Consider the following 26,582-nt stretch of genomic DNA (forward strand, 5'->3'; position numbering starts at 1 on the left):
TCCAGATCCTGTGGGGGAAGTGAGACACTCCTCAAATGAGTCTCACCAAGTCTCTGTAGTCCAGGCCAGCAGCTGGAGACCAGAGCATGCCATTTGGCATGGAGTGGAGTCAGTCTATCCTGTGCCTATTCACTAGGGGCTCGTGCTAACTACTTACCAAAGCAAGAGGCCTCCAGCCAGACAGCTCAGGCAGGGCAGGCAGCTCAGGCAGGGCAGCTCAGCTTTGGTGAGTCTATTAATAAAGCCCCAGGGATGAGTCAAATTGAGTTTTCTGAAACTCTTCCAAAACCCACATGAAATGTTTGAGTGAAGGAGACCTTTGGTGAATATTGGGTATGCACCTCTAATATTTTAAACCTACATAGTATGAGCCCATGCATGGTACCCTCTGAAGTCATATCTTCTAAATTTTCTTCCTTTAAAATAAGTCAGTCTGGGGTATAGGGGATGACACAGACATTTCTAAACTGCTAAAAACCCCAAGAGGAATCAATTTCAAAACAAAACAAAAATCCCTCTGCTCAGATATTTAAAGTTCCGAAGTTTGCTCACCTGTTTAATAGACTTGCATAGCCTCCCTCCCTTCTCCCCCAGAACCAAAGTTCATGACTTGAGTGTCAATATTCCCTCCAGAATGACAGCAAAAACAGGCTTTCCTCAGATGTTCTTAGAGTACTGACTGAAATGTGGAACACACTCACAGGTCCAGCACTTGGACCAAACAAATCTGACACAGAGAGAGACATCTTGGTTGTGTCTTCTGCTTACAAGGCCAAGAAGCTGTGTCCAGAGACTGAGAAATTAGCCCAACAACCATCAATGGGCTTAAAAAGCTTCCAGCTCTGACAGTTCTTGATCAGCTTTGGATCCCCAGTTTACCCATACAGATATTTTCCCTGCATTTTAGGCCCATTGCCTGAGGTGTAAGTCATTTCATGCTTACCCAAAGTCATGTCTTCAAAACCAGAAAGAGATACAGCTGTGTTAGTGAGCATGCTGGTGCGTGACCATGAATGACCTCACCATTTGGGAGGTTGCTGAGAGGCAAGAAAGTGGCCACAAGTTCATAGCCAGCTGGTTTATGCAGTGAGTTCTAGGCCCTCCACGGGTACAGAATGAGACCATATCCAAAATGAAAGAAGTCAAAGAAGGAAAGCCAGTAAGCAGGCTGTGGATATTAAACCAGGGATAAAGGGCTTGGTTTTGAAGCAAAAGACAGGCCGAGAATGAAAAACATTCGCTGCCAGTTTGAAATTGTTTCAAGAACATGTGACTTAGTTCCACAGAAATAGGAGGCCTCAAGCGCAGCAAGTCGAGTCAGGTGATTGAGAGACTATGTACATCCTACAAGTGCCAGAGTGAAGAAACCCTGCAGGTAACTCTAAACTCCCTTAACAAGCCTCTTCAGAGTGGCAGACGGTGGTGCTTTTCTCTTGGAGTTTGTGAGATTATGACCAAAGTAACGTTTCCTCAGGGATGCTATGTGCATGGAGGGACAACTTTATGGCCTTAAATACCTACTATTAGTGCCTCAAAGAGCCAGGGGAGAGCTTCTGGGACAGAAATGAAAAGGGAGAGATGTGGACTGCGGGTAGGAAAGGGTGAGGTGAAAACCAAGAGAAGTGAATTTGGAAGCAGCTTTTCCAAGGTCGGGCCCTGTTCTTTGTCTTTGAAGCTCCTTGCTGTGTCAAAACACAGAGGAAACAACAGAAAGGGGAGTAAGATTCTGTCCTCTCCATCTGCCAAAGAGGGGCCTGAGGACCCTGTGTTTGCATATTAGACCAAAAAAGAGTTGTACAAAAGGTCCAGAAGCTTATTTTAAAAATTCCTTCAGAGCTACATTGCAGAAATACTGGCTTGCTCCTGGGTGTTTCAGGTCACTGATGACCAGACTGTGGCTAATTATTTCAGAAACATCCAAACAATCATAATGGAAACCAAGCCTCTTTACTAATGTGAACACCTTAAACAGCCAAGTTTAGTCCTTGGCTATGGCTGGTATCTCTTGTAAAAGAGTGATCGTCTGCTGATTCTCCAATCCCATAGCGTTTCTTTCTTTCTCAAACATCAGTCCTTTCTCATACTTGTTTCTCATTAACTATCTATTTAGTCTAAAAATAAATGAAAATTAAAAACAGAAACTACACTCAAGAGTAACTGCATTCGTCCCTAACGGAGTGCTCAGAAATGTGTAGTTTTCTGTTTCCATACAGTTCTACACTTAAATGCTTGTATTGTCTCTCAGGTTCTTTAGGATCTGAGTGCAGATCTCCATTCCCCTCATACAGCTCCCTGGAAAGCACTGTCCACAGTGCCCACTCTCCTCCCCTCTGCATATCCACTGTTCCACTGAGATTACTACAGAACCGTGGACTTGGTTCTTGTTATATCTGACCTGGCAGCATCGTCTGACCCAGCTGAGCAGCTCTCCTTTCCAAAGTTAGCCTGTACGTCTTTGTGTTAGCAGACATAAATTGGACACTGACATTTTCACACAAGCATCCCATGAGCTTTGTCATGTTCACCTCCCCTCCATTATTGTTTCCCATCCCCCCAGACATTGGTCCTTTATTCCTCCAAATAGGCCCCATACACTTTCATGGTTTTGTCCTCTACTTACGTCTAGATTCCACAAATGAGAGGAAATCTATTAACTGTCATGTTTGTCTTCCTGAGTCAGGCTTATTCTACTACTACGGTGACCTCCAGTTCCACCCCCTTTTCCTGCAAATAATGTAATTCTGTTTCTCTCTTTGCCTGAATAGAACCTCATTGTGACTATCTGCCACGTTTTCTTTACTCTCTCATCTATTGATTAACGTCAGGCGCATTCTGTATCATGGCTGTTACTAATAAAAGTACCATGGCAAAAAAGCGGCTGTGTGGATATCTTTAAAGTGTGCTGACATGGATGAGCTGGGTTATATATGCAGAGGAATGATACCTCTGGACCTTTGATGCTTCTGTTTCAGAGGGGTTTTGTTGTTTTTTTTGTTTTTCAATTTTGTTTTTCTTTTGTTTGTAACTCTACACTGATTTTCACAGAGGTACACTAGTTATTAATTAGTAATTCTCACTAACTGTTTCAGGGTTTTTCCATTCTCTCCACCGAATCCTATTTGTTTTGTTTTTCTGGATGGCAGCCAAACCTGCCTGGGGTAAAATGGACCGTCAATGTTCTTTTAGTTTACATTTTCCTGATAATTAAACTACTAAACCTGTCTTTGTTTTGGCTTATTGTGTTTGGAGGGGGGCTGTATGTTTACTGCCCATTTATATGTACATTTTCCTTTTAGAATTCTCAGATCATCACATTTGTAGATTAGATTCCCCACCCCCCGAGTTGTTTACTTTATTTTGAGTTCTGTATACATTCTGGATGTTAATACCCTTTCAGAAGAGGAGCTGAAAGACCACTTGCTGTCAAGCCTGATGACCAGAGTTTGATGCCAGGGACCCACATGGTGGAAGGAGAGAAGGAACTTCTACAAGTTGTTCTCTGAGATCCACACACCACACCCCATATAAATAAACAGATAAATAAATGAACACATAAATAATTGTTTTTGAGTTGTTTTGTTTTGTTTTTTTGAGACAAGGCTTCTCTGTGTCGCCCTGGCTGTCCTAGAACTTGCTGTATATACCAGGATGGCCTCGAACTCAGAGATCTACCTGCCTCTGCCACCTGGGTGCTGGGATTGACGGTGAGCACAACTACCTCCTAGGAATTAAATTCTTATAGGAAGCATAATTCACAAAGCCTGTGTCTCTTTTTGTAGACTGTCGCCTTACTTTCATTTCTGTTGTGTGTGACCAAGCTAGCGCAGTGAGCCAACAGGGTCTCGAAGGAGGAAGTGAGGATTAAAATAAAAGACAATTAGACAACATTATAACATGACCCCAGCCAGTGCTGAAGTGGGTTTACTTTTTTTCAGTCTGCTTTTATACCATTCTAGGTACATGCAAAGAGTAGGGTCAATTCTAAGTCAAGGACAAAGTAGTCAAGGAACAAACAAGGCATAAACAAAATAGTTAAGAGCAAACAGGCATAAAGTAGCTAAGGAACAAATAATGCACAAACAAAGGCCACGTAATATTCAGAGACTTATCAAGATCAAGATCTTGAGCCTAGGCCAGACAGTGGTGGCACACGCCTTTAATCCCAGCACTTGGGAGGCAGAGGCAGGCGGATTTCTGAGTTCGAGGCCAGCCTGGTCTACAGAGTGAGTTCCAGGACAGCCAGGGCTACACAGAGAAACCCTGTCTCAAGAAAGCAAACAAACAAACAAACAAAACCAAAAACAACAACAAAGATCTTGAGCCTACTTCCTTGTCCTAGGCCAATGTCAAATTCTTGCTGATATCCTTGAAGTGACACCAAGAGCTCTCCACAATTGTGCAGCCTTTATATTTGAGAGCATCCCTTGAATACTGGCATTTCCCGTTCCTGACTTCTGGAGCCTCTTCTGAGTTTCACTCCACATCTCTGCTGTCTCCTGAATCTCCTCAAAGGTCCTTTCTTCCCTTCTGAGCACCTACCCAACTGAGAGAAGAGCCTGGGCTCTGTCTGCCTCCTCTCTTCTCACTACACTTCCCCTGCTCCCCGCCTTGAGTTTTATCCTCATCTGTTCCAGTAACTTGAACTCTCCAAAAATTACACATATTGTCTTTACCTCTCTGAATTCCAGGATACCCAACTACCTAGTTCCATCTTTGTTTGATTTCCTAAAATAACCAGGATAAAGCCAAAAAGCAGTTCTGATTTCCAGTCACTGATTCTGCTTCTGGCTTTCAGTGAATGGCCATTTCATCTCCTCATTTACAAAAGCTAAAATTGGCTTTAAGTCAGCCCCAATTCTTACTTTTGTCCCTCACCGTTAAGAAATGCTATCACAATTTTTCTTATCTTTCCATGTCATCTTAATGCATCAGCTTGGGTGTGGTCAAGTTATTCATTCATATGTTTAACTTACTCTTGTGTATAAAATGTATAACTTGCTCATTTATCTGTATTGCCCAGAGATTGTTTAGCCTACAAGTAGGAAATGGGGTAGTCTTGAAAAGTATTAATTTGTCCTGCCCTGCATTACCTCTGCCCTCTCAAAGGAAGAAGAGAGAAGGAGGGACAGCCACCTTAACTCCCTTCTCTCTCTCTTCAAAACATCCGGGATTTGCTGCTCTGATATGCATTCTATCACAGAATGGGGAGGGACTCACACATCTGGTTCCTGTCAGGAGCCTTTCGGGTGGCTTTCTGTAGTCTTGGAATACTTAGTCTTTACATTTGGATACAAAAGATAAGGTGCGCCCATTATCATTATCAGCCAAAACATCATAGCAGCCAAAGGCATTACATATAAGCTTTATAATAAGTTTAATAAACTTGATGACCCAAAGAAGGAAGATATATGTTGTAGTCACTACGGCTTTTGGATTGTTGTAGAAGGCATGAAAACACTGACTAGAAGAATTTTAAATCAATTTTTAACACATCATTTGAACACACTTTGAAAATTAATATTCTCAGGAAAGTATGACAGTATTTTCACGCTTAAAAAAAAAAACTAATATTGTTGTATGAAACCACCAGAAGGAGTCTGTCCATGCCTTTGTTCTGAAAAAAGAAAAAGTTGCTGGGTGCCATGCATCTTTAATCTTAGCACTCAGGACAAAGAGGCATGCAGAACTCTATGTGTTCGAGGCCAGTATGGTCTACTGAGTGAGTTCCAGGCCAACCAGGTGTACATAGAGAGACCTTGTTTCAAAACAGTAAAAAATGGGAGTGTATATGTTAGTGGTAAAGCCCTCACCTAGTGTATATGAAGCCCTGGATGTGATCCCCAGCAAAACACATACAGAGAGAGAGAGAGAGAGAGAGAGAGAGAGAGAGAGAGAGAGAGAGAGAGAGAGAGAGAGAGAGTTGAAAGCTCTCCTTAAATCACTTGATTCTCTTATTAATAGAGAAAACTGAAAAATCACTTTAAAAGCTGGGTGGTGGGAGCAGCACATGCCTTTTATCCCACACATAGGAGGCAGAGGAAAGTGGCTCTGAGTTCCGGCTTGGTCTACAGAGTGAGTTCCAAGACAGCCAGAGCTACACAGGAAAACCCTATCTCAAAAAAAAAAAAAAAAAAAAAAAAAAAAAAAAAAAAAAACCACTAATACAAGAGGTGTTTTTCTAACAAGCCTGTAAGTTTATCTTTCTGGTCACAGGGCCCACGTCTTTACCTTACCTTTCATACTCTCTTACACCAAATTGTTGAATTTGAAACGCAGTCCCAGAAAACAGATTCTTAGTGTCAGCATTTCAGCCCCTTCTTATCTATGATAGGGACTCACTGAACTGAGGATGTCATTTCATGTAGGCTCAGATTTGGGGTGTGTGTCAAATACACATTTAAGAGCATGAAAATTTTATAGTAATTCATAATTGTCAATAAACAAAAAAGTCATCTTTATAAGGTGCCATCAACATTAAAGAGTATAAGGGGCCATGCATAGACAGACTATGAACTTACAAGAATATTTATTGTAACCAAACAAAATGAACACTGGCTCAGAGGGTGTGTTAGCTTTCACTCTTGTGATACTAACTAGCAGACAGTGTCTCATCACTAATCAAAAATGAACATACATCTTAGTAAGCTAACTTCTTTGCTTTTTAATTAATTACTATTTTGCTTTTCATGTTAAATAATCTTGTCCAAACATCAACAAAAAGCCATGTCTGCTATAAAATGCACACAGAAAAAAAAAAAAAAAAGCTAAATGCTAGCTTAGTAACTGGCACTCACATTCAACCACATGGATACTTATTTTCAGAGGGGAATTACTAGATGATAAAACTCAACTTATAAACTCAATAATTAAAAGCACATTATGTTTGTTGCTTTCTCAAATGACAAACTGAAGTAAATGAATTTTGTTGCTTTGCTATGGGGATTCATTCCTATTAAATCCTCTTCCACAGTTAAGGGTTGATCACAGGACTGCTAATCATATATAAGTAAGTCGGAGCCTCTCAGCAAGAAATCCCTTTCATCTTCTGCCCTTCGAGGCTGGGACCTGCAGTCAATAGTGCTGAACAGATGAAACACGTTCAGAGCAAATCTGCTACCATGTGGAAGTAATTACACGGAAATACCTTTTTCCTTAGAGCATTTGTTTTAAGAAATGCATTGCTGGCATTTGAGCTAGAAGCAGATTTGTCCCCCTGCTGTGGATCAGAGGCAAACTTAAGTCCTCCCATCTGGTGTGACTCACAAAGGTAAATATAAAAACTATGTTTGTTGTTTTTAAATTAGGTCCATTTTTATTTTATCTATACCTAGGTATAAAATATTTCTAATACACAATATAATTTAACAAATTTGACATATTGGATGGGTAACATTGTCAGCTTGATTGGACTGAGACATGGTTAGGAAGTGAGGAGAGCACAGCTCTGGGCACGTCTGTGAGGTCTTTGCACCAGTGCTTACACATCCTTCGTTTGCTTCTTCTGATCAGTCATGGGTAGCCTATGCTCACTCAGCTCACTGGAGAGAGGACATTAAATGACGTGCCTGCAGATGGAGGAGTTGGTATCCTTACCTACAAGATGTGAAATTATAAAGTGTGTCACAATCCCACTATCATTCCTTCCTCCCCTGAATTTAAGTCTTGAACAGTCATGACATTTCTCATTATTCTATTGATCCAATCATGAACTTTCTAAAACGCCCTGTTCTCCAGGTATTTTCCTCTCTCATCTCTGATTATCAAAACCCCACTTCCTTCAGTAAGCCTCCTAATCCTCACAAAGCTTGTAAGCTTTACAGTTAGTTCATTTTAAAGACCCGTTAGTGCTGGGAACCCAAAAACTCTCCATCACACATTTAAACAGCTATATGGCTGGAGACTTGTAAATGTGTAAAACCCAGTCTCCACTTGAAAGGGAACTCCAGTTTCATAGGAGTGAATGCCATGAATACTTTTGCAAGGAAATGAGAAATGATAATGTTTATCCCTAGATCACATTTTTAGATTCTACGTTATGCTTGTAACTGCTAATGGGTGATGGGCAAGGAGGCATAAGGTTTTGATTTATGCTGCACCCTATCTGGTATATTTTGAGTCAATAAAACAAGTTGATGCCTCTGTCTTCTCACAGGCTATCATCTCCACATCTCCATATATAATGTCCAGCCTGTCTCCCACAATTCATACTATTTTTCAAAAGTAATCTCTGGAATATATATATATATATATATCCTCAATCCATCCTTTTTTTTAGATGAATTTGCACCTATGTTATATTGTTCACGTACCCTTCTATTTACACTCTGTGAGCTCCTTCATAGCTGGCCTTCTATCACCACAATCTGAATATTATCTTATTTTCCTTTTATCCATAAAGATACTTAGGGAAGTTATGGGGAAACTATAGTTGCCTCTTTTGACAGGTTTGAATGCTGGAACTAAAGTTCTATTTTATTTCATAACTCCTTTCTGTAAATAAAATTTTGACTAGAATTTCTTTAAAGCTGTGGGTCGAAACAGCAATTAACAATTTGCTATCTTTTAATATTCACTTGAGGAAAATGAACACAGAAATGCACTTTTATTGTAAGTTTTGGCAACAACAACAACAAAAAAAATCTGGCGCCAGGCAGTGGTGGCACACGCCTTTAATCCCAGCACTTGGGAGGCAGAGGCAGGCGGATTTCTGAGTTCGAGGCCAGCCTGGTCTACAGAGTGAGTTCCAGGACAGCCAGGGATACACAGAGAAACCCTGTCTCGAAAAAAAAAACTCAAAAAAAAAAAAAATCTGGCGAAAGGTATACAAAGCCCACACGGGCGCTAAGGCAGAGTGAAAACCAAAGGGAACGTGTGCCTGCAGGATCTTGGAAACGCTGGCCCGGACGTGAGTCGCAGGTGTTCGCGGGGATCCGTTCTGCGCCTGCGCGCGATCCTAGCACTCCCCTGTAGTGGGAAGCCCGGAAGAAGACCGCAGAGACGCGCTGTTGCCATGGCACCCGGGTGCCCGCTGCTTCTGGAGCAGGCCCGGGGTGTCACCGTTGCCTCGTTGTCAGAGCTTAGAAAAGGAGAAGAGAGCTCCTGCGGCCATCTCTGTGACCCCAGCCACTGCATCTTCCACAGGCAGGAGGGGACTTAGCGGGAGAGGAGGGAAGGACGCGCAGACAGGTGGCAGGAGCAAGGGGAGGATAAACGTCTGGGTGAGGTGGGAGGGAGGTGGGTGAAGCGAGCCGTCCTCTAGGGATAAGCCCCAGGATCTCCGTCACTTCACCATGCACAAGGAGAACGCCTCAGAGGACGGCTTAGACGCTACGAGTTTTTGTCCTACCATTTCCCTTCTCAGAGTTTAGGAATGTGAAAGGTAGCTTGCGTGGAAGAAAAGAAATTACTCCTGAAATGTTAGCTTCCACACTTAGAAGTCTATCCGTTCAGTTGGTGTTTAAGATATTCAGTACGAATCCAAATTTTTACCTAATTTTGTTAAATATTCCTATCAGAACTTGTAACAGATGGTAATTTTTAAAAAGTATTTCATAACACCACAGACTTATCGGAATGCAGCAGGAAGGATGGACCTGATAGTTTCATAACGTTGTGGAAATTTGCTTAATTACTTTTTAAACTAAGTTGTTTTTTTTTTTCTAAGTGCTTGTTTTTATATGGAAAGGCTTTCTCTTTACTGCTTATTCTTTTGGTTCTTGGTGTTTCGACAAATTATTGTTTAAAAGATTATATATGGTAAGGGTGGAATAGAAGTATCAAGTTAAAGTATTATTAAATATTTTTAATCTTGTGAGAACGTTACCAATATAGTGTGCACCTATGCATGTGATTTGGACCCACACTGGAAGGTCTTCGGACACTCAGGAATTTTTACACACTTAAGAGGAAGGAACTAGTTTCTGCCACTGCAGTTTACTATTGATCTAGCCAGAACCACTGGCGTAGTTTTTTTTTTTTTTATTGATGATAAGCTTTACATTTTAAATGTGCAAAAAAAAAAAAAAAATCACAGCAATAAAATAGGAAATGCTAAGAAATTTGGTTTGTGGAAGATACCATTTCATTCTAGTGTGTTGACATGTGCGTCATGTGGACAGTGCCCTGGTGATGATGGTTAGGAAGCTGAAGGGTTAAATATCCTGTGACTCATTTGAAAGGCTTAAGGGACTTGGCAACAAGTGTATATGTTGTTTGTTTACACTAGAACCAGTGGGGATGTTTCTTTTTTTTTTTTTTTGGAGTTATAGAAATTCAATTACACTTCAGATGTGATCTGACTTTCATTTATTTTTCATTTATTTTATGCATGCCTTTTTAAAACTTCTATTTGTGTGATTTTAATAGCGCCTAATATATCTGATATATTTTTATTTGTTATTGGCTGTGGTTTTGGACTTAGCATTTTAGCTTCCGTATAGTTGATATTTTTGTAAGTAATGACATGTATTTACTGGAGTTTTCATGTATGAGCTCAGGAGTATGAACTATTTCATACTTATGATGAGCTCAGGATTATGTTTGCTGTAAGACTCTGGGAAAACATCGGGGAGTTAGTTCTAGAAAAGTTTCCTTCTAGCAGCAAGTTAAACATCTTAATTTCAGTATCCCTTCTTTGAGAACAGAGCTAATGATACCATAGGATAATGAGTGTGAAAAGCACTGTGGTCTTCATATGCCTTTTGTATAGCAAGTTTTATTTTATCCTGTGTCATTCACAGTGTAATTGTTTTCAGTGGTGGGTAGGCAGTCAGTGTAAGTAATCTAGTATGTCTTGAAGGTAGATGTTGGTTTATCCAAGTCGCCTCGAAATAACTTCTAATTGATAAGTTATTGAAGCCCAACATTTGCATCTGTCAAGAAGGCCTGTTTTATATTTTTAGCTTAAAAGAATGTCTGGAAAGAATACAATGAATATTTTAGTAATGATTACTATCCAGTTAACTGACTCCTTATTTATCCAAATAGCTGAAAACTAACATTTATGAACAGGGCATAAACTTCATCGTCTGTTGAAGACTTTTACTAATTGCTAGGGCATGGAGAAAAATCCTGTTCCACGCTCCATCTTCTTACTAACTTAGAGATCTCATAGATTAGGGTTGGGAGGGTTGGGGGTAGGTAGAAGGGTTGTTAGGACTGTCTGCTATGGAAATGCATTGCCACGGGCGGGTATGCACTAACATGTCTACTCTGAACACTTCCTCTTACATGTTTCTATGTGGTAATTAGCTTACTTTGCAATGCAGGTCTCAGTGCTCATTCTGCCTCTAAAGTGGCTTAACATAACCTTTATCTTTAAAATCATATAGCATTATTGATTGATAAGTGGAAAAATGGATGAAGATAAGGATATTGATTCAAAAGAGAGTGGAGAATATGAAGATGACTTTGAGAAGGATTTGGAGTGGTTGATCAATGATAAAGAAAAAAGTAATGGCAGCGTAATAGAGGTATGTGTACAGTACCAACAGCATGCATGGTAATTATGTCAATAGGACACAAGGAAATTACAGCAATAGAATGTTTTGCCTTTACATCAGAAAAACATGTTGCAGCAGTGAAGGTTTTCACTCCTGCTGTCTTGTCTAAACTTTACAGCATTTTCTTTTGTGTATTGAACAAATGCTGTTATCCTTGTCTTGGACACTGGATGTTTAAAACAGTATGTTTTAATGTTTGGGTGAATGACAGGATGGAAATTAAAAAGCATTTAACATAGCTCAAATGATAATAAAATTTTAATCTGAGTAAAGAACATGATTTAGTGCATCCAAGTTGAAAACTTTTTTTAAAAATCATAGGTTTAAACTCTTTTTAAGATTTATTTGTTAGCAAGCCAGCAGTGGTGCACGCCTTGGGTGGCTGCCTCCAGAGGGCAGCTGTGCCCTTCTACCCAGGGAGTTCGAATCCCGCTGTTTCTCCCTCTTCCCGTGTGACTACTTGGGAGGCAGAGTCAGGCGGATTTCTGAGTTCGAGGCCAGCCTGATCTACAGAGTATCAGGACAGCCAGGACTACACAGAGAAACCCTGTCTCAAAAGACCAAAAAAAAAAAAAAAAAAAAAAAAGATTTATTTATTTATTTTATGTATGTGAGTACACTATCACTATCTTCAGACACACCAGAAGAGGGCATTGGATCTCATTACAAATGGTTGTAAGCCACCATGTGGTTGCTGGGAATTGAACTCAGCACCTCTGGAAGAACAGCCAGTGCTCTTAACCACTGAGTCATCTCTTCAGCCCCAGGTTTATACTTTTAGTATAAATAAATCCTTTAAAAATATAATCTACCAGTTAATAGTTGAAACCTTAAGACAAAATTAACACTTCAGAGTAGTGAAGATAGGGAAAAAATAAAGGGCTGATCTGAGCTGTAATTAACCAGGATCATGTGCTAATAATCAGATATATGGAGGAGAAATCAGGAAATATGACCCTTTCCTGGCTCTTCCTGTTACACACACACATGCACACACACACTCACATACACATACACATACACAGTGCATATATTCATCTATAGTTTGTGCGTGCAGACATTAGTGTGAATAAGTGAGGGAGTAACAAGGAATATGCCTGGGATGTTGACTGAGGTGACTTTAGAAGAAAAGTAGTAAGAATAGTTATTTAGATTCCAGGGAGTTGAACAGAAGGAATTTGAGGAAGCGAAGGCAGTGGGTTTTACAAATTTAACTCCATCTTGGCTTGTTACATGGTAGAGGGAAAAAAATGCAGTAGAATATTTGAAAAAAAAAATGACAACAGTGAAGTTTTCCCTAGGCGGCCGTAAGAGGAGAGTTTCATGTACCCAGGGAGTACCCAGCATGAGTGGAGGCAGAGATTTCCAGAGAGGTGAAGCTGAACCAAGGTCTTGCAGCTGCAGTAGCTCAAGCTGTGGAGTGCAGGGCTGTAGAGTCCGAGTGATGAGTAATGAGGACTCACTGTTTCCCCTGTATTTCTCAGAGGAGCTCAGAAATATGGGCTGTAATGTTAGGAGTAAAGTGTAGGCCAGAAGCACCTAAATTGCCCTGTGTATAAAATAAACCACATGAACACAAAAAGCAATCTATTTCACTTGTCCCCCAAGTAAATAGTAGAATTGTACTGGAGAGTAAACTCTCATGTGTTTGTTTGTTTTTAAAGATGGCTTGCAATAAGGAAGACGATCTTGACCAGGAATTAAAAGAGAAGGAAACAGAAACAGAACTTGGCCAACAGCTCTCTGATCCAGATAAACCTCCAAAGGATGAAGCCTTGCCCAGAAGAAATGATTTCATTTCTGTCCCAAGTATTCAGCCTTTGGATCCCATATCAGACTCAGACAGTGAGAACTCCTTCCAGGATTCCAAACCAGAAACCCAGAAAGACCTGGAGGACGAAGAAGATGAAGAAGTACGGAAATACATTATGGAGAAAATTATCGAGGCTAATAAGCTTCTACAGACTCAGGAACCTGTGAACAATAAGAGGGAGCGAAAACTAAAGTTCAAAGACAAATTAGTTGATCTGGAAGTCCCACCATTAGAAGACAGTGATACTTGTAAAGCTGTCTTAGAAAATGAGACCAATATGTCTGGGAAACTGTCACAACTATGTATTTCTGGTGACTTAGGACAAGAGAGTGTGCTCGTGTCAATTACTGATGGCAGCTGTGAAGAAAACGATAGGAAGATACTGGTGGAGAGAGATGGCAAGTTTGAACTTATGAATCTACAGGACATTGAAAGCCAGGGCTTCCTGCCCCCCATTAGCAGTGCTAACAGTACAGAACATGAATCCTCACAGTTGGCACTCAGGCCTCCCAACCCATCTGTCAGTGGCATCAAGAAAGAAGAGTCTGAGGCAAAGGTTCTTGTTCTGCCTCTCTCTTCAGGAGGAGAGCCATTGGCTCAAGTCCCTCAGCTACCACCCAACCCCAAGAATCGTCCAAGCTCTGCTGCCAACTCAGATCTAAATAAAAAAGCCAGGAGATCCAGTCACAGGATACAGTCAGCAGGTGTCTCTCCAGTGACCTCAACATACTGTCTGTCACCACGACAGAAGGAACTCCAGAAACAGCTAGAACGAAAGCGCGAAAAGCTGAAGAGGGAGGTAAGAAGGCAGGTGGAACGGATGTGGAAAGAACAGTTTATTTCAGGTTTGATCAATGTCACAAGACAGGAATGGTTCAAAATACCACAAGTTGTTGCCTCTTACTGACTTTCATGTTGTTAAATCACTGGGGTAAATGTTGAGAGGTAGGGCACTGCCATTACCTTGGTCCTTTCTTGTAGACATCACAAAAGATAGTAGAAGCTCTGTGTTAGACCCAGACTGATCTCAAACATGACACTGTCACCTTAAATGTGAGACTTGAAAGCACGTGCTATGAGATAGGCAAGACTCAAATCTTAGGAAGTACAGGCAACAGGTAAGCTTGCATCCCCATTGCTGTAGTTGTGTGTACCTCATATATCTTCTGTGTCTATAAGACCTTGGTTTTGGGGATTGCAGTTATGGATTGAGGGTGGAGCTTGCTGAGGCAGCAGCTCATTGGTAGCCTAGAATGCCCAAAGTTCTTGGTTCTGCCACCTCTACTGGGGAGAGGGGAGTAGAGCCTAATATCCATGCTGAAATTCTCTAAATCCCTCTGAAATCTCAAATGATGAGAGCATTGAGGAAGAGGTCAAATGGCTTGCCCAAGCTGATGCAGTATGATCAGAGTCTGGCTCACAACTAACATGTAGCTTCCTGCTGTCCCACTATGCTCCATTTTTTGACTACCAGTGACTACCTTACAGTTCTGCAGAATGGATGTAAGCAACTTTCTTCAAGTTTAGATAACTTCCTTTTATAATGGTAGCTGAATAATTAAGATACAATTTCATCTTTTAAAATATTTAGCCAAGTCACTAGGTGTGCTTCTGATAGCAAATGCTGGCTTATAAGCATAAATAACCTGAAAAACATTTTAATAAAAAATTCAAAACCCCTATAAAATTACAGCTAACTCTTCTGTCGTCATCAGCAGACTCTGATGAGGATAGAAGAAATTTTGGTCTCTGTACACCATTTCTTTTTTATTTGTTAAGCTTAAATATTTTATGTATTCGGTTACTGCTTTAATCTTAGTATCGTGCTGTTCTGAGGTAAGCAGGAAGGTCCTAAGTGAGTGCTCCTCCAGCATCCTGAGCTCCATCCCTAGCATCACTTAACTGGCTTTTAAAACAAGGCACAGGCCATATTCTGTATCTTCCACACGGATTTCCCATACGTTGCTAGACTTTTTTTTTTTTTTTTTTTCTAGACAGGGTTTCTCTGTGTAGCTCTGGCTGTCCTGGAACTCACTCTGTAGACCAGGCTGGCCTCGAACTCAGAAATCCGCCTGCCTCTGCCTCCCAAGTGCTGGGATTAAAGGTGTGCGCTACCACTGCCCAGCTCCCACACATTTCTAAATGAGTGAAATATTTTTCTTCATAACTGCAGTACCATCATCACAAACTAATTTAACAATAATGGAAAAATGCTCAAGCAAATTATAGTGCTTCTTGAAATTGATGTTGTCTGCATTGTTGTAATTTAATTAATTGGTACCAAGAGTAACCTAAGAGTAGACAAAAGATACACATGGTTCCCAATGGCAAGCAATGAACACCATGTAACTATACACTTCTCTGGCTTACCTGCTCCAAAGTACTCCGTTCTCCCTCTTAAGCTAATTAGAGCCCCATACCTGACCCCTGTATTTGAAAGTGGAGCAATTTTCATTTGGAAAGTTTTAAAGCAGGGAATCCTAATTTCAGAAGTCAAAATACATCTTCCTGACTTATACCCAGCTTCATGAATTTCCCGCTATACCCTTTCTCCTCCCACTAGGAAGAACAGCGCAAACTAGAGGAAGAGAACGAGAAGAAAAAGGAAAACGAGATGGTGTTTAAAGCATGGCTGCAGAAGAAAAGAGAGCAGGTCATAGAAATGCGGAGAGTTCAGCGAGCAAAGCAGATCGAAGACATGAGCAGCAGAGTAAGTGGACTGTGCTCTCAGAAGCAAGCTCACCGCATACAGAGGCTCCCTTCCTTCCTTCCTTCCTTCCTTCCTTCCTTCCTTCCTTCCTTCCTTTCTTCCTTCCTTCCTTCCTTTCTTTGAGATTATTTTATGTGTGAGTAAGTACACTGTCGATTTCTTCAGACACACACCAGAAGAGGGCATCAGATCCCATTACAGATGGTTGTGAGCCACCATGTGGTTGCTGGGAATTGAACTCAGGACCTCTGGAAGAGCAGCAGTGCTCTTAACCACTGGAGGGTCATCTTTTTTACAGAAGGAAAACATGACCCAACTCGCCCCTGCAGAAGGTGCCACGTGCATGACTCTAGTGTCTTCAAACTGACCAAAATCAGATGATTCTAGTTATAGTCAAACTTTCCTAGCACAGAAAATAGAAATTATTAGTTCATATTTTCAAGGTGTTTTAATCTTAATATTCAAAGTGGAAAAACATGCACAATTTCTGCTTACAAACTGACAGACTGGAGCCACTTTAGAGTAGATAGAAATCATAAGTAAAATCTTTCAGATTTAGAATGCCAAATATTAATTGATTTATTTATGTGTATGAGTGTTCTGCCTCTAAGTATGTTGTGCACCATGTGTGTCTGGTACCTGAGGGGTCAGAAAAGGACATCAGATCCCCTGGAGATGGATTACAGACAGCCATGAGCTGCCATGTGGGTTCTGGGAATTCAACCAGGGTCCTCTGGGAGAGCAGCCACTGCTCTTAAGTACTGTATCATCTCTCCAGTGCCACCACATTTTTTAAAATTGAAATACAGGGACTGGGGTGGCTCAGCTTTTAGGAGCCCTGGCTGCTCTTTTAGAATGCTCAAGTTTGGTTCCCGTCACCCACACTGGGTGGTTCATAATCTCCTGTAACTCTGGCTCCATGGACATGAATACACATAGACAAAAATGGAGTCATCCAGAACATCATTTTATTTAATTTAACTTTTACATATGTATTTTCAGAAGTTCAGTCTGTTGCTTTCTCTTATCATGGACATCTTTCTAGGCCTTTGTTGTTAGATAATACTTTTAACTACCTAACTTCTATCCCTCTGTTAATTAACTCGTTCCTCATGTAGAATTAGATAGGTTTCAATATTGTGCCGTACTGGTGATTCAACAAAGCTGTACATTATAATGAGGAACATTAAGACTCCATAAGAATGTTTTTTGGGAGTAGGATTCAAGACTTTTGAGTGTTCAAAGTGAAATTCTTGTCAATCAACCTCCCAAGTTTAAAACTTCTAGTTCCTACAACAGTATGAGTGACATATTTGCCACAGATTAGTTTTGCTGTGTGTGACTTGTCGCCTCCGTTTGTCTTCAGATCAGTAATACCCATGCTTGTATGTGAGTATAGATGTGTGTTTGTGATACAATAAGAAAGATACAAATACTGGTTTCTGTCCTTAGTTCCTGGCCCAGAGCTCCCCTAAAATCCTGTGTAGAACCGGAAGAGTACGAATGCTCAGTAGGGCTTCTGTTGTAGATTTTGGTCTTTGGTTTCAGTTGCTGACAGGGAAGCCTCATGCCTGTGGCTTCCCTGAGTCTGGATGAGAACTGACCTCTAGACACCAAGTCATGATTAGGACTTGGAACTTCCTGTTCCATCTCAAGAGTAGGAAGTGGGGAAGGAGAGGCTAGAGTGGGCTAACCCATAAGCATGTGGTGAAGCCTTCAGCAGATTCCTGAACTATGAGGTTTAAAGAGTTCCCTGGTCTATTAAGAGGGGTGCCAGTGTTCCCTGGCACGGGTAGAAGAACTTCAGGTCCCGTCTCATTTCCCTTCTCCAGTGAACTCTGCTGGTCTGCATTCTTTATTCTTCTTATGTGTATGTGTGTCTGCAGGAATGTATGCCTGCCGCACGTGCGCCTAGTACTCAGGAAGGCCAAAGAGGGAGGAGAGGCATCACAGTTGGTCTACTACAGAGCTAGAGATGAGACTGGGCCATTGGATCTAGAGGAGGGGAGGGAGAGTGAAGATCTGAAGATTGCCTGTTGCTTCCCTGGCTGGCACAGCTGATGGGCTCCCAAGGAATGCCTGTGGGAGGTGGTGGCTGAGACAGGGGAAAGGTGCTGATGGAGGCTGCTGTAGGAGAAGAGCCTGTGTGATGCTCTGGAAATGGGGCTGAGAACGGGGAAGCATTAACAGCTGGGCTGCTACAAACCTGGGATGAGCCTGGGGGATTGGATTTGGATTTACTGATGGAGAGGTGCAGATCTGCAGCTAGCCCTCCTTCCTCCCTGGCCAGTGCGGCCACTCAGAGTTTATTTTTATCAGGACTGAAGAGGGAACTCAGTAGCTAAGAACACCAGTTGCTCTCTCAGAGACCTTAGGTTCAGTCCTCAGCACCAACCTGTGCATTATGGTTGCTTGTGCCTTACAAGGCGACTGATGCACTACACATATGCACACACGTACACACATATGTACAAACACACATAACTGAGAACAAAAAAGAGATTTCTAAAAATTACTTTTAACAAAAATTGCATGAAATCCTAGTTAGGAATTTCAAAATTATTACAAATATTATTGCTATTTTTAGGATTTATTTTGTTAGAGCAAAACTTTCAGTATCCCAGTTGAAAAAAAATCAGGAAAGGCTGTGACTAGTCAGTTGATCCTACAGATGACCATGACATATAAACATACTGGTTAAAGTTGTCACGTGTCTAACATAACAGTTTATCTGCTGCTTATTAGGTGACATGCGCTGTCCCATACACAGGAATACCGTTTCAATCCAAATACGGACACTCTGTCTTAGAGACACTCTATAGAGGGTGGGGAGATGGCTCAACAGTAACCAGTGCTGCAGAGGACCAGAGCGGGGTTCCCAGCACCCAGGCCAGGTGACTCACAGCCACCTAGGGAAGCTAATGCCTTTCTTGCTTCACAGACACCTATACATATGTGCAGGTACACCACACACACACACACACACACACACACACACACACACAAATAAATAAAAAATAAATCGTAAGAATTTCCAAAATAGGGAATAAAATGTTAGTTATGGAGTGATAAATGCTATAGAAAAAGGTATGCAAAATCATGAGTGTTTGTGTGCATCTGGCAATAATTATAGTTTTATTTTTTAAATATTTATTTTTATGTGTATGGGTGTTTTGTTTACATGTCTGTCTATTCACCACATGTGTGCAGTGCCCGTGGAGACACTGGAACTGGAGATACAGGTGGTTTAAGCTGCCATGTGGGTGCTGGGAGCCAAACCTGGGTCCTCAGAAAGAATGGCCAGTGCTCTTAACCACTGAGCCACTTCTCCAGTCCCAGTAATAGTTTTGAAGATGTACCCACCAGTCGAGTCTCTGCTGATGGATACTGTTAACTAAAAAACTTAGGGTTTAAGGAAAAGGTAACTAACACAGTGAATTACATAGTTATAGAGTATGCTCCATGGAACTGTCAGGAACTACTCTAAAGCCCTCAACTCTTTCCATTCTTTGTTTTATATGCTTGTATCTTTGGGGAAAAATATATTTGATTTGTCCAAGAGTTCAACTTTGAAAACCACAGCTGTTACTTTCTCCGTTAATTGATTTGTACTGGGGTGGTGCTGGAGGTGGCTCTCAGGACGCTGAGCATGCCAGCTAAGTGCTGCCGAGCACACACCCCCCCCCCACCACCACCACCATTTTCCTCAGTAGGAGGAAAGCTTCCTTACAGAAGCCTATAGTGTTGGTGGAGGAATGGGAAGTGCATTTGGGTTGAGTGCTCGGAATGCAGGCCATGAGGGCGGTGTGAACCCACTGGCTGGGACTCGGTTCTTGTGGAGCTTCAAGCAGCAGCTCTAGTTCCTCTGAATTAAGCAAGTCTCTCTCTCTTTTTCCACTCAGCAAGTGAACAGAGACCCACAACAGGCTTTTCGATTATGGCTTAAGAAAAAGCATGAGGAACAGATGAAAGAAAGGAAGACGGAGGAACTCAGAAAGCAAGAGGAGTGTTTGTTCTTCCTGAGAGGAACAGAGGGCCGTGAGAGAGCCTTTCGACAGTAGGTTAAGGCGGGGCTTGAAATGTTCAAAAGCTCACCCCATCCCTGTTAATATCTGTACCTCACTGGGCCTAAGCATACAGACCCCACATCAAGCTTTAGCCTTCAGGAAGGTTGGAGAATAAAGGTTGATTCCACTTGTGTGAATTTCTTCCCTCCCTCCCTCCTTTCCTCCCTCCCTGTCTCCCTCATCCTTTTCCTATGTCAATCTTTTATTATAAAAGTAAAATGCAAATTTATATTTTCATCATCCAAAAATCTAATCATGACTATTAGCACTAGAATGCCTGTCTTCTAAATACTTCTTTGCAAATATATTTACAATAAAAATATACATTGTGATCATATTGTTCCTAAAGTTTCATAACAGGTAATTAATTTGCATAAAGAAAAATGCAATTCAGGACCCCGAAAGTATGAGTTTCTTATTATTCTAATAGTTGTTTGGGTTGACATATATATATCCCCCATATACACCAGATAGATGTATATAAAGTTAGTTCCTGTGTTATTTTTAACTAAGCAAGGAGTCTTCCTTAATTTCCTTTTGATGCTTAGATTTCCTTCATCCCTTTCATGCTTAGACTCCATTTGCATTTTAAGGAAGGGACGTTTTATTTACCCAGAGGCACAGGCTCTAGAGTTTCTCTGCCAAGAAGCTTGAGGCAGTTTTGCATCTTACTAATGTTTTTAACTGAACTTATGTTTTACATGCTAATTTCAAGGAATAACTTATTTGGAATATAGCAAATAGTTATTTGCTTAGAAAATTATTATTTTGGAAAAGAGATGGGACTTGTAACTCATGTAAGTTAGATTACTACTGATTCAAGCAAGTTGTCAGTTATACCACAGATAACCCTGATTTCAAGCATTTGATCCCAGGTGTAAACTGCTTTTTTGAATGAGCCTGGGAAATAAGCCTATAAACATTTAGTTGATTCTTTAACAATTGTGTTTTGACCCCATTTTATTGCAGAAATGTTAGTTTTCTACACTTGTAGATGAGAAGTTTAGTATATGAGACTCACCAATCTGATCATGCTCTTCCTACAGATGGCTCAGAAGGAAACAGATAGAGAAAATAGCTGAGCAGCAGGCTGTCAAAGAGAGAGCCCGGCAGCTCCGACTGGAAGCACGTCGCTCTAAACAACTACAGAGTAGCCTGTACGGCGTGCCGGAAGCCAAGGCTTTCCGCTTCACCGACCACTACAACTGAAGCCGCCTAGGAAAGACTTCACTGGAAGCTGCTGTCACCAGAATTGTGTGTGTTGTTTCCCATCGGCCCCTTGTCTTGATAATACTCCAAACTGTGGGAGTTGGATTTGCCTTTTGGTGATGCTGAATTTATGTTGTTTTCGCACAAACACAAAATAAATGTCTCTCACAGTGTTGAATGTGTGGTGTCATCTTGTAGTCAGTGCCTCAAACTCATCAACGAGGAAACTGTTCTACCTCTAAGTTACTTTGTTAACATTTCTACCCAGAAGGCCACAAGAAAGGCATACATCTCTTTTTATACTTCCATGATCATTTAAACTACTGCAGTAGAGGCACAGTGAGATGTCTGTGGTAAAGGCACTTGCCACCAAGTCGGATGACCTAAGTTCAGACCCTGGGTTCCACAGGGCAGAAAGAGAACAAGCTCCCACAAAGCTGTCCTCGGACCTCCTCAATGCACAGTGGAATGCATAACCCACATCCCCACTGCAAAATAATGTAATACAACTTTCAGAAGAATGTTTCAGAAGGCTTGAGGAATGACTTAAGTCTCTATCAAGGCTTTAACCGAAATTCTACTTGTCAAAGTTGAATTTTAATGGTGGTATCCTAAATAGTGTAGAACAAATATCACCTGTTAGTACCATGGAAAGATGATATAGCTTTTCTACACTTAATTCTATTTTGTGCATAAAAGTCCCCGATAGGCCAGAGCACTGAGCAGATCTTGGGTGGCAGCTCTGCCCCCAACCTCCAAGAACCCAGAGGAAGCGGGGATCCCAGGCGCTCTAACTCAGGCAGTATCTTAGGTAAGCAGACAGCAGGGCCAGACGTAAACAGGGAGTAACTGGGACCCACAAGGACCCAGGAAGTCACTCCCGGCCCGGAACACTGGTTCCTTCCGGTCTGGGCCAGAGCACTGAGCAGATCTTGGGTGCCAGCTCTGTCCCCAACCTCCAAGAACCCAGAGGAAGCAAGGATCCCAGGTGCTCTAACTTGGACAGTGTCTTAGAAACTAGTTCTCGGATCTGAGGCCTGGATCAGACCTCTGCCAGGTCTGCTGTTGTGTGGACCCCGGATTCCACCTGAGACATACTGGAAGGTCCACTCAACCCAGAGCCACAGAGGAACAACTGAACTCAAGAGTGTCAGACAACATATCCTGAGATATTCTAGAGGAGACACTGCACCTAGAACAGCAGACACCTAGCTGGATGCTACCTTGGAGGCACCATATCCTGAGGCATCCTAGAGGTACCACTGTAATCAGTGCAGCTGGAAAAGATCACAGAGACATCTGGACCCCTAGGAGATCAGACACAAGCTAGATAACTGGAAAGACAGGCTTCAATCAGAGACAGCAAGTACAGGCAGCACTAGAGTTAACCAGATGGCAAAAGGCAAGCGCAAGAACATAAGCAACAGAAACCAAAGTTACATGGCATCATCAGAACCCAGCTCTCCCATCAGAGCAATCCCTGAACACCCCATCACACCAGAAAAGCAGGATTCAGAATTAAAATCACTTCTCATGATGATGATAGAGGGCTTTAAGAAAGACATAAATAACACTCTCAAAGAACTTAAGGAGATAGTTCTCAAAGAACTGGTAGACAGAAATCCTTAAAGAGGAAACACAAAAATCCCTTAAGGAATTGCAAGAAAATGCAACCAAACGGGAGAAGGAATTAAACAAAACCATGCAGGATCTAAAAATGGAAATAGAAACAATAAAGAAATCACAAAGGGACAATACCCTGGAGATAGAAAACCTAAAAAAAAGATCAGGAGTCATAGACACAAGTGTCACCAACAGAATACAAGAGATGGAAGAGATAATCTCATGTGCAGAAGATACCATGGAAAACATTGACACAACTGTCAAAGAAAATGCAAAATACAAAAAGCTACTAACCCAAAATATACAAGAAATGAAAGACACAATGAGAAGGCCAAACCTAAGGATAATAGGTATAGATGAGGGGGACGACTCCCAACTTAAAGGACCAGTAAATATTCTCAACAAAATTATAGAGGAAAACTTCCCTAACCTAAAGAAAGAGATGTCCATAAATATACAAGAAGCCTACAGAACTCCAAATAGTTTAGACCAGAAAAGAAATACTTCCCGCCATATAATAGTCAAAACATCAAATGTACAAAACAAAGAAAAAATACTAAAAGCAGTAAGGGAAAAAGGCAAAGTAACATATAAAGGCAGACCTATAAGAATTACACCAGACTTCTCACCAGAGACCATAAAAGCCAGAAGATCCTGAGCCGATATCATACAGACCCTAAGAGAACACAAATGCCAGCCCAGACTACTATACCCAGCAAAACTCTCAATCATTATTGATGGAGAAACCAAAATATTCCATGACAAATCCAAATTTACACAGTATCTCAACACAAATCCAGCACTTCAAAGAATAATTGGTGGAAAACTCCAACACAAGGAGGGAAACTACAACCTAGAAAAAGCAAGAAATTAATCTTCCAAAAACCGTAAAAGAAGGTAGCTACACAAACATATCTCCACGGATGTTAGCCCAAAAGCTTGGATTAGCGAAGACTCAACCAGCAGACCACATGAAGCTCATGAAGAAGGAAGACCAAGAGGGGATGCCTCAGTTCTACTTAGAACGAGAAACAAAAATGCTCAAGGGAGCAAATAGGGAAACAAAACATGGAACAGAAACTGAAGGAAGGGCCATCAGGAGACCATTCCACCTGGGTATTCACCCCATGTACAGCCACCTAAGCTAAACTCTGTTGTGGATGGCTGGAAGTGCATAATGTGAGGAACATGATATAGCTGTCTCCTTAGAGGTCTGCCAAAGACTAGCACACTCAGAGGACTATGCTCACAGTTAACCACTGATATGATCAGGGGTTTCCCAATGGAGAACTTAGTGAGAGGACTGAAGGAGCAGAAAGGGTTAGTGACCCCAGGTGGAAAGCAACAATAACAAACAACCAGAGCCCCCCCAGGGTCTAAACCACCAGCCTGGGAACACATAGGGAGGGACCCAAGACTCCAGAGGTATATGTAGGGGAGGATGGCCTTGTCGGACATAGGTGGGAGAGGAGTTTCTTGGTCCCATAAAAAAATGAACACAGAGTGGGGGGGGGATGTGAGGGCAGGGAGGGGATAGTGAGGGGGTGTATGTGCGGTCACTGCCTCATAGAAGCATGAGGGGGATGGGATAGGAGGTTTCTGGGTGGTGGGAGGAAGTAGGGTAAGGGGATAAAATCTGAAACGTAAATACTACAACCAATTTTAACAAGTGAAAAAAAAGTTGTCAGAACCAACATCTTTAAAAAAACATGTCAGCCCCCTGGGGGGGGAAATTTTTTTTTTCTTGATACTAAAACTTGTTCTGAGATTTGTATATTGCAGAATACACAGCCTTGGTGTATCTACTCATCAAGCATACTGAGCAGACCTGCCCAAACCTCCGATGTCCTGGAATTCCATCTGGATCCAGTGAAGACACAGCATCAGAGGCTTATCAACTTATTCTTCCCCCCACCCCTCTTCTAAAATCTCAACACCCGTAATCAGCTTGAAGAAGTTAAAGAAGAGTCAGTGCCCCTATTCCCTGAGCTTGGGGACTAATGTGGTTAATAATGGTCTGTCTTTCTAGGGAAAAGTAGTGGTTTTGTTGGAACAGGGGGGATTAGCTAGGACTTACTGCATAGCCATAACCTATTGGTAGAAAATCTGTATAATTATTATCAAGATGAAGTTAAAATTTCTTAAATGGTACAAAATTTACTTTGATTTCAAATTTAAGGTTTTCATTGGTACGAGCCTTTTATTAATATAAAAATGAGATGAATATTGATACTCTCATGGGCATTGTGCCTGTATAACACATTTAGGAATACAATGCCTAGACCCAGCCCTTTTTTAACTGATTTGGGACGGTTAACCTATGAGTTAAGGGACTATAGCAAATTCATGGTTTTGAGTTTATTGTTAGGGTGTTTTCCGTATTTTATTTAGAAATAGCTGAGAGGAGTGAACAGACAACAGTCCAGGTTACCTTACATGGATAGTTGGTTTTCAAAACATCAGAAGTCCATAGAACTGACGCTACAAATATTTATATATTAATGTTCATTTTGATTAGAGACCTGTCTGCTCCTGACAGCTTCCTGTCGTGGATTCTAAGAAGAAATTGAGCATCCTTGGAGTTACTCCAGTTGTGTGGTGACAGCCACTAGGCAAGAATTGCCTCTCTCCAGCTACAGACAAATTACTGTCCAGAAAAGGACACACATGCAGAATAGTCTACTGATTATATCTGCCTAGACAGAGTAATCAGCCCTCAATAATCCTGCATCACTAAGATCTGTCAGATGATTCTGGGCCAGAAGGCTGAAGATTTGATGCTCCAACATTCAGTAGTATAGGGGCTTTTCAGGTGTTCAGTGGTCTCTATAAATTGGCTAAGTTTTAGAAGTTATGTTTAGTGCTTCCCATAACTTCAGTTAACTCAGTCATTCTGGATTTCTGATGGGGTTGAAGACCTATAGTCTCATAGCCAATCCTGGCTATTGACTTTGAGAGAAAAGATCTGAGTAGATGGTTTTCAGCTGACATTCATTCTAAAGCCAAAAAAGCCAGGATCAAAAGTAAGTGTTTTAGTTAGAAGAGATGACAGAGGTTCTGGTTAGTCAACAAAATGATGGACTGGGTATTAGGACTATCTTGTACCTCACTGGTACAATTAGGAATAAGTATGCTCTAATTGTATTTTGAGAGAAAGTTTTACTTTAACAGGAAGAGTGATATGTAGGAGGAGCTAAGTGGGAAGGAGTACTGAGAGGAAGAGATGGAGTAAGGAGAGAAGATGAAGAAGAGGAGAAGCTAGGTGATGAGAGAGAGAAAGAGAGAGGGGGCATGAAGGCAGATGTTCACATGTCTCCACCAGTCAAAGATAGTTTTTATATCTAGGTTGGGTATTGGGTTACACTTCTGATTGAGCATTACCAAACTTATAAATCCTTTGATTAACATTTAAAAAAATCGTATAAAAGCAAAAAGGAAAGGGGGGGCATGGGACAGGGGTGTCCTAGGGAGGGGAAATGTGGAAAGGGGATGGCATCTTAAATGTAAATAAAATATAAGATAAAATAAAAAAAAAGAATTCTGCAATAAAACCATCTAGCCCTGGGCTTTTTGGATGGAAAAAAAAAATCCCTGATAGTTTTAGACCTGTTTTAAAATTATCATTGTAAATGTTTTATATAATACAATCCTATGACTTC

The 26,582-nt window shown here is 41.3% G+C and overlaps 1 protein-coding gene across 2 annotated transcripts; it reads left to right on the forward strand.

The window, feature by feature from the left end:
* Positions 1 to 8,968: 8,968 nt before the first annotated feature.
* Positions 8,969 to 21,478, forward strand: Ccdc181 (coiled-coil domain containing 181). 2 transcript variants are annotated; one of them, XM_034513702.2, is made up of 6 exons: positions 8,969 to 9,141; positions 11,331 to 11,471; positions 13,166 to 14,113; positions 15,878 to 16,024; positions 19,927 to 20,081; positions 21,138 to 21,478. In XM_034513702.2, exons 2-6 carry the CDS (start codon positions 11,355 to 11,357, stop codon positions 21,298 to 21,300), a joined length of 1,530 nt encoding a protein of 509 aa, XP_034369593.1. In that variant the 5' UTR covers positions 8,969 to 9,141; positions 11,331 to 11,354; the 3' UTR covers positions 21,301 to 21,478. The 2 variants fall into 2 exon arrangements, with proteins under 2 accessions (XP_034369593.1, XP_034369594.1); XM_034513703.2 differs by having other exon boundaries at positions 8,997 to 9,186.
* Positions 21,479 to 26,582: the final 5,104 nt, after the last annotated feature.

Source organism: Arvicanthis niloticus, chromosome 10 (genome assembly GCF_011762505.2).
Source record: "Arvicanthis niloticus isolate mArvNil1 chromosome 10, mArvNil1.pat.X, whole genome shotgun sequence".
Taxonomy (NCBI): Eukaryota; Metazoa; Chordata; class Mammalia; order Rodentia; family Muridae; genus Arvicanthis; species Arvicanthis niloticus.